We start from the raw sequence: 13751 nt of genomic DNA, 5'->3' as shown, positions 1-13751 counted from the left end.
TTCCTCCACAGTCAAGGGAGAGATCTAACACCCGCTCCAGACCTGAGCATTATTTGGAAGCATTTATCTTCTCTGCTCAGTTTTGAGGAAGCTCAGGGCAATTCAACTCCTGGAACAGGTGCTTAAAGTCAGCCTGGATCATATTTCCTTTGGACTTTGATGAGACTTACAGTCCATTCAAGGACTGGCTGACTGGTAAGCATACCAATTTATTAACGGACCAGGAGTATATGGGCGCTTATCCATTTTTATCTCCTTATTTAGTTACAGGGGGCAGGGAAACAGCAGATTATACCATTGATGCTACCGTTTCAGATACATAACTAATATATGCCTTCATGTATGCCACTGTATGTATGGTCAGCGAGCCTTGTTTTCCCTTTTAACATACACAAGCCCCACTGTACTTCGCTACCTTGCACTTACACAAAGTATTACCTGATGAGATCAAACTGCCGTTGCTGGCCATAATAAGCTGGTTCTTTGCCTCCAAAGTCACTAGCTTTGAAACTTTTGGTGTTCCCATCTCTGTCAGATCCATGGCGATATCATCCAAACTTCTGGCTGAAGGAATTTTTGCCTGAACAAGTTAAAAAAATAAAAATCCAGCCTGGTCAAGTTACCTCTAAGTAACTTCAGAACAAGGGGTCACAAAAGATGATGTTTCACACTTCATCTCCCACAAAATGAAGGGCATCACACAAGGCTGTGCTGGCATTCCTCTCCCCCTTTTCCCCAAAGCCTGAATCATTTCCCAACTCAAAACTTCTTTGCTGTTTGCACCATGTTCAAAATGAACATGAGAACAAAAGAAAAAGCAGATTAAACACTGAGACATGGGAATTCCCTCTTCTGTGATTACACTTACGCAGCTCTTAATTGCAGGCAGGCTAAAATGGATCAAATAACAATACTGTCAGTCACAGACAGCTCAAAAAGCTGACAAAAATAAATTGTAGTTTTTCTCTGGAGAATAGTTCATTCGTGGAAAAGCATACACCAAAGGATACACAGGAAAGGTGTTGAAACTTATGCCCACAGTAAAATGCCTTATAACTTACTTTGCTTTGCTTTCTGTCCAAGTAAAACTGGTGCTGACTGATTGCCATTACCCAGATGGATTTGATCAGGGAAGTGTTTGCATACCAGGTTTGCACTACCAGTCCACTCTGACCAAAGGTCCTTCTCGACACTGAAATTCTGAGAAAATAAATGCAATTTCAAGACAGGTCTTTGGGGTTTAAAGTCTCAAATGCTTCTTTCTTTAGCAGGTAAAGCTCAGCCATTATTTTAAAAATGCAAAAACTCAGAATTCCTTCTCCCTACCACCTGGTGCTGCTGCCTTTCCTCCTTCCTACCCTTATTTTAATTCCACAAAGTTAAAGTTCCTCCTGGTTGAACTTTACAACACAGAGCAGTAGCAACTGCTGTGCCTTTTAGCTCAGCAGCGCAATTGTGCTGCTGAGACCAAAAGTTGAGTACACTACAAACCTAGAAAGGGTGAGCCACGGGATCCTGAAAGGAGTGACCAGGCAGGATGGGGGACCCGGGGGGGATCAGCAGAGCATCTCACTGCTCCTCATGGGCCAGCTGAGAGGCACAGTGGTCCTGTGCCAGAAGTAAAAAGGACAGCAGCAGGAGAAGCAGAAAGGAAAGTGAAGTCAGAAATTCACCCTGGGCAAAGGCTCTTTCTTCCTGGGAGGGATCTGGAGGGGAAGGCAGAGGAACACAGCTGGCAGCTGAGCTCCCACCTTCCTCCCTGGCTGCTTCAAGCCCCTGCAGGCTCCAGCTCAGAGGAGGGAGAATCGCTGCCAAGGCAGGGGAGGGCAGGTGAGCAACAAAGTCCTGCTGCACAGTCACATTATGGAGGCCTCTCGGAGAAGTGCCTTGTAAAGCGAGCAAATTTGGCGCTGACGAATAGCCCTCCCTCTGCTCTAAGAACTCCCTTGGTGGACACAATAGGAAATCTGAGAGAAGGATGCCCAGAGCTGTAACACATCAGTCACTCCAGCTTGCTCACTATGGTTGCAACATCATAGCACTACTTGTCCATCACCCACAGCGTGGATCCAGCCCTGGTCCGTTCTTTCAAATGCAGGATCAGGCTCAGTATTGCAAAGCCCAGAGTAAACTCAGGTCTGTGTTGAGCTCAGAGGCACCTCCCATCCCCATCCACTAACACAAGGTGACGAATCCCCAGTCTGGGTAAAGATTCATCCCGCTGCTGTAACTGCCTCCTCCAGCCTCACCTGCGGGGATCGTGTACTTCCACAGCAAACTTCTTTTCACGGAAATAGAGATTTTCCAGCTGTTTCCATTGAAATAGCTAGGAGAGTTGGGAGAGAGAAGCAGAACATTGTCACTACAAGAATTGCTGATCCTTTCCCCACAAGGTTATGTAATTTCAGCAAATTACAATTCCTATGTATCTTCAGCTATGGCATGGGCTCAGCAATAACATCACATATAACACCAATTAAGAACATAAACATATAGGATGCTCCTCATGTACAATGCATTGTAGATTTAGGATTTTGCCTGTGACAACATCCATTTCCATCAATAGCACCTTTAATTTCCCTGCTAGAAGATCAGGGATCTTGGGGAGGGCAGCTAAATTCTTTTTCTCTCTGATTAAACGCAAAAATCTCTAAACAAAGTAATTGCATAGACACCTCTGGTCTCTTCCCTCAGTCAGAACTTTCCGAGGGAACAGCAGGAGCTCAGGGAAAACCAAGATCTTTCTTTTCTGAAGACAGAGTGATTCAGCATGACATTTTGGAGCAGGAGTACAACACGTACCGAGAAAGAGCAGCTCCATGAGGAAGCCACCCCACAATACATACTTCTGTAAGGAAATCACAGATTTCCTGCAAAGTGCCAGCTAGGATAAGAGATCAAAGTCAACCAGGGCTTGGCAGCTGCACCCATGGGATCAGAATTTCATATGAATCTGCTCTTGCTTTACCCCAGCATTAGCCACCCGCTGGGGATAATCCATCGGGGTTGGATCTTCTCAGCCCAGCTCTGCCTGAGCTGTTCCCCTGGCCCTGGGTACAGATTTCTGCAGCACCACCTCCTGCACCCTCTCTGGCAGGGCCAGGATGTGCGGGTGCACATGGGGATCTGCACAGGTGTCCCCAGAGATGTCACCTGAAGATCACAGGGTGCAGAAGCACATGCTGTAGTTTACAGCCAGCTACTTTCCAGAGATACAGCCCATGCAGAGTACCTGAGGTACTTCCACCTAGACTGGGCAGGCAGGGCCAGCATTAACTGGTAAAGATCAGCTTTCAACGCCAGTGATCCAGCTGAGGCATTTGGACCATTACAGTGACCCCCTCCTTACCCACAGCAGAAGTCCCCAGCACGGGTGACATTCCCGCTGGCCTCCCCCAAAACCCAACACCCCGCACTCCGACTATGGAGAAACTTCCAGTTTTGTGAAAAAGTACATATTACGCCACACTTCATTTGAAACATTCTTAACACAGATCGTAACTGAAACATAACCCAGTGCATGTGTTTGTGGGGAAAACTCTGGCTCTTTCAGTGACCTTTCTCTTTGTTTAGTTAAAACTTTCCTTTCTAGTACTACAATTTATTATTAGATCCTACTATATGAAAAATGCAGCAAGGGGAAATGTCATTTACTAACGAGTCATTTTTCTAAAAGACTGTGGAAGTTTCACTCTGCTGCTCAAGTAAGTTTATCTTTGTATTAGAGGCACCCTGTCCAATCTCAGTACTTTCAGAAGTGCCCTCTTCATAACTTGGCATTGAACCTTTAAAGAAATACATTAAAAAAATAAACAAACAGAAAACAGCTCATGCCGTATGTCAGCACATTGAGCAACAGCACCCATGGGTGCTCCAGCACACAGACATAGCCAGCACGACCCCAGTTGCCTCCCTCTGCTGCCCAGCCCACCATGAACGGTCCCATCCCCACACTCACCTCCCTGCAGCACCAGCCCCTTCTCCAGGGCACCACCAGCCACTCCAGAAACCATTAAGGGTGACATGAGAAGAGCAGAGCAAGAGGCAGCTGCTGTGCCATCCTTCCGCGCCACCAGCTCTCCTTTCACCGCCTTCACCTCCCACTGCTGACACACGCCTGACATCACTGCCTCTCCCAGCAGAGACGCCTCCTGACCCACCCTTTCCCTCAGATAAAGAGAAAATTGAACGGAGGAGAGAACCGAAGAGGGTTTTTACCGAGGGGCTGCGCCCCTTAGGAGCACGCCGAGGTCTGTTGGGGGCTGAGGTAGGAGTGAGGCCAGCCAGGGGGGCTGCAGCAGCAGCCTGGGCCCCCACGGCAGAGTTCTGGCCCTGACTCACACCCGACAGGCAACAGGTTCGACCAGAAGCATCGCTCTGTGTTCCCGGCTGTCCCGCTCCCACGCTCATAAAACCGATGGGCGTGCTTCAAACATGACCCCTGGAAAAAAAACTGCCTTCTGCCTCTTATCGGTTGCAGGTGATGACTCCCCGTCCGCTTTATCACTTCCTTTGGGCTTTTCCCCTCCGGATGTGCTTGGCATCCCCGAGGGCTGTGGGAGAAGAGGTCACCTGTCCTTGGGACAGCAGGGCTGAAGGGGGACAAAATGCGGCTGCCCCATCAGCTTGAGCAGCCTCCTGCTCAGACAGAGGGACACACCAGCACCCCAAGGGTCTGGGCAGACACTACCATGAGGAGCTGCCTGTGCAAATCCAACCCCAGCCCCAGGTGAGATGCACCTCTGATCATCTGCGGTGCCAAGAACGACAGAAAAAAAGCCTTTGCATTTGTAAGGAAACCTTCATGGAATTGCCTCAGGATGTGGGTAGAGCTTTGCCCCATTTCCTCCCCACCCAGTGAGATCCACCCCAGCCCAAAAACGAGCTGACAGCACCCGAAGCATTTGCAGCCAGGTACATTCAGCACAAAGACATTTGCCACTTTGCCCAAAGACACACAGGACTGGGACAACTCCAGCTCCCCCCCCACCCCTGCTGCTGCTCCAATGCAAGAGAGGTGGGGAAAAGCTGTTTGAAATTCTGCACGCAGGACACATTTTTGCCTTTAGGGACTAAAAAGTACTCTGTCCTTAAGCTATCTCACTTACAAACATAAGATCGTTAGCAACCAACTCCTCTGACAAACCTTCCTGCAGTCAGGTCTTCTAAAACAAAAAGACCAATGACTATTCGAATAACAAGTTGTAGTCTAATAATATTTAGATAGGTGTACTTAAAAATAATCACAAATGAATGCATTAAGAAGTTTCTACCTAACATGTCTGGATTCATGAAGGCAAGAGGAAAAAAAAGCATCGCTACAAACAAGGACAAGAGTAAAGAATAAACCAAAGTAAATCAAATGAAATCCTATAAACTCCTTCAAATAAAATTTTCTAAATCGTTGTCAAAAGGCAATGCTTGGGAAACTGTCACTGCACTAGTGTTTTCCTACTCCCTTCAAATACTCTCTGTACAGACATGTCTCTAACTCATTCAGAATTTCAATCTTACCTAAACTACGTGTGTATTAAAAGAGAAGAGCTGTAACTAGCTAACTAACTAACTAAATATCTGGAAATCTGAAGCTGGTTTTTGAGGGCTGGAAGGACAATTAGAAGTAATTAATATGTTTTTGTGGAAGTTTTGCAATGTATGTTCCCTTTAACCAGATGATTAGGTCCACCAGAGCTAATTAATGTTTTCTTAATAGTCTTCCCATCCATTTAGATCGCCAGATCCTTAAAGGCTCAGGAAAATTCCACTCCCACTGAGCATGTCTGACTCTCCAGGCAGAATTTGGTCTGGTCAAGGTTTGTTTTCTGGGTTTTTGTGGAAGAAGGTGGAGGTGCAAAGCTCTCTGATCACACCTCATCACTCAGGCACTTCTGTGCACCAGCCAGACTTCTAGTAGCCAGCTACTGCTTCTTCCAGACCATGGGTTTAAGTTTCCTGCATATTTACTATGATCCTCTTTGAGATACTACAGAAAACTGAACAAAAAGATATCGCCGTTCTAACCCTCTTTTCCCATACAAAAAGAGCTGTAAATTGCAGTCTAATGAGACACAAAGTAGACACAGACTGCTTAAGTAGTAAGACACCTTAATAAAAGAATCAGCCGTTTTTTTACCTGGCCAATCTTGCATCCAGTTTTGAATAAAATGTGAGTTTGTCTGGGCCTGACAGCAGCAGCTCAGCTCGCTGGCTCAGAAAAACGGCCCCATCAGGATCAGAGGCAGGAGCTGGCAGAGCTTGAGAAACTTGTGAAAGAGCTTCTCAGGGGCCCTATGCTTAATATTTCTATCAGCCCAATGCATTTTGGTTTTTTTAAAAAAAATTATTTGTTCCCTTTCTTTTTCAGATAGGGTGTAAGTCTGGACAGAAGCAGGATTGTGCAGCCTTGGTGCACTGGTGCACCAGCCCCGGGCACAGCACGTGCCACGGCTGCACCCACTGTGTTTCCAAGGTTGATGGCAAATTCCAACCAAGAGCTAAATTACCCATTTTCCACCCAGGGGATTACTGGATAAGGTCAGCATGCAAGTGCAAACCATGCTGCAGCATTTGCAGCAGCCCTTCCCTCGGGAAGCACTTTGAAAGCACCTCGTGGTACATGTGGTGCCTGCAAGGAGGTTCGGCAACCAGTATCCCAGAACTGGCTGGGAAAGGCAATCTCCAGACAAATCTGGCAATTCAGACCAAGGAAACATTAAAGATTTCTGTCCACAGGAATGCACCCCACCTCAGTGAAGGAAATTACCACCCTACCAGCAGTGCTGGAAGAAGGGCTGTGTTTCAGCCCCTCTGCTGCAGTTTGCTGCCTGGCACGCTACCCTCAACCAAAATTTTTGTTTTAAATTGCTGTGCCTGGCCTTGGAGGGAAGAATTTGAGGATACAGCAGGAGGGCCAAACTGCCCCACCTAGAGCAACTTCTGAGAGAGGGAAGCAGATGGCTCCCACCTGTGCCAGCAAAAATTGGTAGAGCTCACCTGGAGGCATCCTTCATCTCTTGCATATTAAGCTAGTCCTCTAAAAATGTCTTCAGTCACATTTTTTCCTAATGCATTATGATCCATCCTTGCTCAGTTCTCACTAGCATTAACAAGAATCAGAGATGTCTCGGCACCAAGCTGTCCCCAAATGCGTGTTTTGGGGCAGGTGACGCTCAAGCAACTTTCCACATATATGGAAGGAAGTGAATTTCAGAGCAGTCTCATAACAGGTCTGTGTTTATTTTAAATAATTATGCAAGCTTGATATCTTATGTCTAAATCAACAGCTTCTACTTGGTGAGAAATAAACACCATAAAAGAAATCTCTGCCTAATTAGATCTGCCTGCTGGGAAGCCTGTATGCATGCCATTGTGTTCTGAACCGTTCAGCAAAGCAGGACAGCAAATTTACATTCAGTTATTGTACTGCAATGGAAAACTTTCAGCATCAGCTCTTCATATAAGTCGAAATCAAAAGAAAAATATCATAAATATTACCCATTTCAAAACTTGCATGCTCTTAACAAAAACACTTCTGAGAACACAATGTCTTCAAGACAACCAGCATTAGAATCACAATTCTTGCAGATTTGAAACAATACCATAGCAAGATAAGTGCTTCTCTTCAGACATTATAGCTCATTTATCACCAGGGAGTTGCCCACAGAAACACAATGAAGTGGGAGAACAAGTCAAAAAGCCAGCAAGCTGCCTTCTCGGATTCCCATCCCCCAGAGGATCACCACATATTGGCTGAACGCAGAATAAACTCAATCCATACTGTAATACACGCTCCATAAACAAGACGATGTACTGTTTATCTCACCAGTGGGAAGAACAGGGCTAGAGATAAAAGGGAGATCTATTCTGTTTTGAAAAGGCATATGAAGTCCTGGGACCTGTTTTATGCTTTTCCTAATTGATTCAGAGACTGGGGACAGCATCTTGGCATGTCAACCCATAGCAAGCAGGAGGCACCTCTCGGTATTAACTGCAGCTGAAGGGAGAACATGTTTGCAAAGCAGCAGGACCGTGGAGTTAATCCCAGGTCTGAGCTGCAATCTGAACAACGGTTGCCAAACCCAGTCTTTTTAGGCTGTGTGAGACTTCAGGATTATCATCAACTCAGCCAAGTGTAACCTCCAGTCAGTGTGAAGCCACTGCTTCTATCCACAAAAAGAGAGACAATTTTCATAAATGACACAAAACAATAATACTCCATTTTCAGTTTATCACAACGCTGGAATGCAGTGCTCTCCTTGGCTCCCATCAGCTCACAGTCCCAAGCAAGGGGTAAAACATGGGCTCGCTTCACTAGAAACTGCTTCCAAAGCAATATAAGCTTTCAGGAGTGACTTACAGCAACAAAACTCTTTTCTCAAAATGATCTCAGGTCAACCAGCAAAATATTAATAGCCGGACTCAAACCTACCCAGCCAGCTTTACACACACAGACACACACAGCAGGTTCTCCTGGTCCAGCCCTGAGTTACACACGTTTCCCTGACGGATGATTGACGGTGCATGCGCAAGCATTGGCAAGGCTGGGCGATACGGATCTGGAGATTGCTTCATCCAAATCTGTTTTGCAAGTTGTTTCCTGTGAAGAGTTCTCAACCTTGGACTTCACACAACAGTGTTGATCCAACCACAAAATCTTGGGATAACCACTGTGCTCCAAGGCCCATTTTTAGGTCTCATTTAATCAGCTACATGTACATTTAAACATAACTAACTGAAGAAGTGGAGCACCATAAGGATGCTCTTTCCCAGATGACCAGGGATAAACACAACAGCACTTTTGATCCTCAATATAAACAGCAGGATAACACCAGTGCATGGCAGTAGCAAGTTTGGCTTCATTCCAAAAAGTAAAACAAGAAAATTCTGCTAAATGCAGCAAATCTAGCACCTCTGCTCCAGAAGCCAGGCATAGTTTACATGCCTACTCCCCTCTCTCGCAGGCTGCTTCAGAAAAGATTGTGCTTGCAGACTCCTTGGAGATTCAGGCAAGCTATGCAGACTCTCCTCCCTCTGACATATATTCTGATACATTAATAAATGTGAACAAAACAACAATACTGGGTACAATGGAACTTCTGCCTGCCACATCACAGGCAGCATCACCATAGTTACACTGAAATAAACAGCAGTGTGCCAACATTTTAACTCCCAAACCAAGTCTGGATGTGCCTGTCTAGACCCAGCATCTGCTCCCCCTCCTCCCAAGAGCGATCCAATACCAGTTACTTCCACAGATCTCATCAGAATTGCACTTCGTACTTCAAACCCTGAAACACCTTTTGTGTAAAGAAACTGCACATTTAGCCACATGTTAAAAATGGTCATGACTCAGGACAAGCTGTGGCTTATGTAATTTTTGTCCCCTCCTAACAACAGGGGACACAAATCCATACAAATACTATAGCCATACCTATCCCCACATTTTCAAACAGTTTATTGGCATTCCAATATCTGCATTCAGGCTCTTCTCTCCCACTTTTCCTTTTAATCTCTACCCTCTGTTGTATAATTACAGTAAAACAGACAACTGTTATCATTTCCATTGTAACACTTCCACTGTAGAGGTGACCTTTGTTTTTTATTTTATTTTATTTTATCTTATTTTTCTTAAACACAACTCCTGCTGTGTTCCAAGGCAACACCTCGTAACTAACTGTAGCAGGGTGTGACTTGGTATCTGGACCTTGCTGACCTTAAAATATCTGCCTGGTTGATGTTGTAAACTGAAATCCCACAAGCACAAAAACTGCTTGGCAAAGCAATGCTTCTAAGTCAGGCAGGCTACATTTTCTTGGAGAGCATAGCTGGTCACAGCTGGACATCTTGGCTAGAAAGTGATCCATGTTTGACCTGATCAGAAAAATCTTGTAGATGTTGCCTAAAAACTCGGGAGTGCTCAAGAGCAAGAAGAGATCCTTGATGCTCTTCTCTGATGATCAATGGCTGCATTAATATTGACTTGATCTTCTAGGGTTCCTCTTGTATCGCTGCCATTTAGAACATTCATGGTAAGAGAGATCTGGGGCTAAAATAAGTGCTTCACTAAACAAAGCAAATGAAGGATCTGAGAGTTCAACCTGGGAGACACAGGTATATAAATATACCAAAAGGAACCAAGTAATAGCCCGCTCTGGAAAAAGAGATCAAGTTAGGAGCTTGAAGGGGAATTACTCTTAACAAGAAAGTTTTGATAAGCTGTGTTTTTTGGCACAAATACACTAAACAATATCATTTTGCAAATGTAAAATTCCCTGGCAAGAAGCACATACTTTGTGTGAACTCCTGCCCAGATCATTCCTGAGGAAGGAGAACAGCAAAGCTCCAGATCTCCATCTCCTCCCTGCTTAGATGTTCCAACAAAGACAAGACCAGAAAGAAACCACACACACAACCCTGCACATGCAGTCCTGGCTCTTCCCCCTGACCAAGTGGGTTAAATAACTCTTCAAAGACCATCAGGGCTCAGTTCTGGGCTGATGGGGGCTTTGACAGAGCCAGCGGTACAACATGGGACCCTCTGCCCTGTCTGAACAACAAAGGAGGTTTGTTGGCAGAGTTGAGTCTGCAGGAGACACACTGGGGAGCAGGGAGGTGCAAAAACAGCAGAAGGATCTCCAGTATTTGGCATTCACTCCCAATCTTCCCTTATAATTCGTGACATCACGAAAACCTATAGTTGTCTAAACAGGTCTGCAGTTTCACACAGTTCCCTTCGTATTACAAGGATATCAGTGGAGCCTTTTATCACTTCACACACCAAAAACACCTACAAAAGCCAAGTGAAAACATTGAGTACCAAGGCCTGTAGTTTATGACATGCAGAAACCCACTTGCTTCATATTTCTGTAGGTATCCCTGGAGGCTGCCAAAATTCCTGTCCAGACTGTCCTGAGACCACCAACTTCAAGGTAACACATGAGCCAGAGCTCCCAAAGGGAGTTGTCACTATCCACATGAGAGTTTTACTGCCTCGGTGCCAGCAGAATTTTCCTTTTCCCTCCAACCCCTTCTCTTTTGTTCACTAGCCCAATATGCAACAGCTTAAAAAAAAGTATACTCTGACACACAATACCACCTGCCTCCCCCTCCAAGAAAAAGAAAACCGATGCAAAAAACTTACTTTTCTGGGCTTAACTTTGTCTTGTAAGTCGTACTGGCCTATTCCTTTGTAACTTATGCCAAGCCACCACGGGATTCCTTGTTTATCCTGAAAAATGGATATCTACATGAACAAACAGCTACTTAAGAATTAAGCAATTCCAAGATTACAGCCCATTTCATTCTGTGACAAGCACGGGTAGGTACAGAACAAGGACATTTTTTGCAAACAAATCGACGTGAAGTGGATTGCTGGGGTGAATGTCGACATGTTCTCCCCCTGCCTTCTCAGCCAGAGGCAAGAAACTATGTGATGGTTGTGCGAAGTGGACAAAAAAGCAACGGTGCTGCTGAAACAAGGGGGTGTCACTTGTTGCGGGAGTGGCTGTGAGGAGAGGAGGACGTGGGACAGAATAACCTGTGCCCAATGACTGTACCCACTAAATGCAGGCACAGACAGCTGCAGGAAGAGAGAACAGCACAAAACATCAGCTTCTCAGGTACCACAGTCTTGGCCATGACTCAAAGTAAGGAGAGATCATCTCTGCTGAGCTCTTCTGCACAAAACACTTTGGCCCAGGCTCTGCTCTACAAACGGGAATAAATGGTGTTTTTCCATCACTCCAAAAATATTTCTCAGCACTTTCTCACTCCAAATGCACACTCACTAATCACCTGCCACTTAGAAGTACTCTTTTCTACATTGGATTTTTTTTCTGTAATCTTGATTAGAAATGTCTCTGAGAAAACTATTAACTGCTTCAGATCTACAAGTGATATCCAGGTTAATTAAGCTGATACAAATTTAGCTTCTGATAGGATTACAGAAGGTTTCAGAAAGATTCCTTTCAGTCGTCTGTAGGGCACAATGCTTTGCTGCTCTCTGGAAACAATTTTTAAAGAATATTGAAGGGGAAAAATTCTAGAGGTTGAAAAATGGGGGAGTTAATTCTGACAGAAGAGTACTGAACCATCGAACTACTCCTATAGGAATGCAATCACATGTAATAATCTAAGCAATCACATTATCTATGAGCATTTACTAACCTTTACTCCATAGTAATGAACTCCATATGTTGGCAAAGCTTCCACCACTTTCATGTACCTGTAGACAGATTTATAGCATATCAGATAATTTTCTCTGGAGGGAATAATATCTGTTAACATTTTTTTTCACACACATATTCAGGACATGTCATTTATCACTCGCATATTTTGAAGCTCTTAATAACTGAAGGCCCATGTTTTGAGGAAAAAAAAACTTAGCATCCTGGCTCAAGGAAAGATGTGATGTTTTGGTCCAGGTAAAGCTAATGGAAAAATTCTCATACAACACAACATTCAACCTCTTATCAGAAAGTCAGCAAACTGAAAGTAAAAATTTCCAACTGTACGTGTGAACTTTTTGGAAAATGTTGGCAGTAAAGACCTGCCTATGATCATTGCACTATGGGTGCTTTGGTTAGGATGGATAGGCTCCAAATTGAAGTGTTCATGCAGTTGTACAACTGTTTCATGAAGCAGTTCAGACAACCACCGGACAATTCTTTCCCTCATTCCTATTGAAAGAAGCTCCTGAATTACTGAGACAGAGTTACGGCTTCAAGGTACACGAGAGAAACTACAAGTTGTCTGCATTGTGCAACCATGGTATTCTTCTCAAACTTCTTGGTTTCATCACACTGAATTTGTCTGCAGGAAGTACAGTAACATTGAAGGTAAATTAAAAATAAAATTCCACAGGCTCTGTTACATATTGGAAGACCTTGTTTCTTGAGATGTACTGAATTTGGCTTTCAAAAGAACATGCATTTGTTGGGGTTTTTTTTACAGGACCTAAGGTTTGGTGTGAAAACTACCTGATAGCAAGGAGGGTATGGAAAAGAATCTTCCAACAAAGTAAGGCCCAAATAATTTATTTTATATTTGAGGTATCTGAAGGAGGACACACAACCTTAACTGAAAGTCTGTGAAATCTGAAACTTTGAATAAGTTAACTTTTAAATATAACTAAAAAAAAATCTGACAGATACAAATGGTAAAGTTTGCAAGTTGTAATGACCAAACCAGCCTGCATTTCTACTTCTCAACAACAACAAAAAAGTAAAAATGTAATCTTCACAAACTAACAAGTGTCATACTCACTGAACAATGGCTTGTCCTCTGGTCAGACCTTTTATTTGTATATAATGCTCAATTACTCTGTCCTCACTGCAAAACAAGCACAAAACCCAACTTAGAGGCTCAGTGACTTTTTTCACATGTGACAGCACCTGTCAAAATTCAGATGCCTGCTCAGCATACAGAGATGTGTCCCGCTGTACATTTCTTGCTCTGGTTCATATTCTGTTTCTTTCTGATTTCTCGCCCACCCTTCACTGAGCAGCACGGAGATGCCCTGCTGATTCCCACCATTGCATGCTGCGTTACAGACTAATTAACAAATTGTTTCAGATCAGCCTGCTCCGTTGCAGAATTACAGTATTAATTGCATAAATTCATTTTCACATTCTAAAGGACCAAATCTTCAAAGCATGGTTAATGGTCCATACATAAGACAGAAGAATTTAAACCAGAAATGTTTTCATTCCAGTTTAGTTTTCCCCTGACATTTCACAGGTGAAAAAAAAAAA

The 13751-nt window shown here is 44.2% G+C and overlaps 1 protein-coding gene across 4 annotated transcripts in view; it reads right to left on the bottom strand.

Moving 5' to 3' along the window:
• The window catches only part of FRMD4B (FERM domain containing 4B), a 130026-nt gene that overhangs the window by 14142 nt on the left and 102133 nt on the right, over positions 1 to 13751 (bottom strand). For all 4 annotated transcript variants that reach the window (XM_071813239.1, XM_065845695.2, XM_065845694.2 and 1 more), the window contains exons 9-14: positions 13264 to 13329; positions 12166 to 12223; positions 11141 to 11227; positions 2250 to 2326; positions 1062 to 1200; positions 439 to 580 (exon numbers count right to left, since the gene is read on the bottom strand). In XM_071813239.1, coding sequence (XP_071669340.1) covers positions 439 to 580; positions 1062 to 1200; positions 2250 to 2326; positions 11141 to 11227; positions 12166 to 12223; positions 13264 to 13329 — 569 coding nt within the window. The remainder of the gene's footprint in view (positions 1 to 438; positions 581 to 1061; positions 1201 to 2249; positions 2327 to 11140; positions 11228 to 12165; positions 12224 to 13263; positions 13330 to 13751) is intronic.

The sequence above is a fragment of the Patagioenas fasciata genome, chromosome 10 (genome assembly GCF_037038585.1).
Source record: "Patagioenas fasciata isolate bPatFas1 chromosome 10, bPatFas1.hap1, whole genome shotgun sequence".
In the NCBI taxonomy this organism is placed as follows: domain Eukaryota; kingdom Metazoa; phylum Chordata; class Aves; order Columbiformes; family Columbidae; genus Patagioenas; species Patagioenas fasciata.
This window is presented reverse-complemented; position numbering and strand designations above follow the sequence as displayed.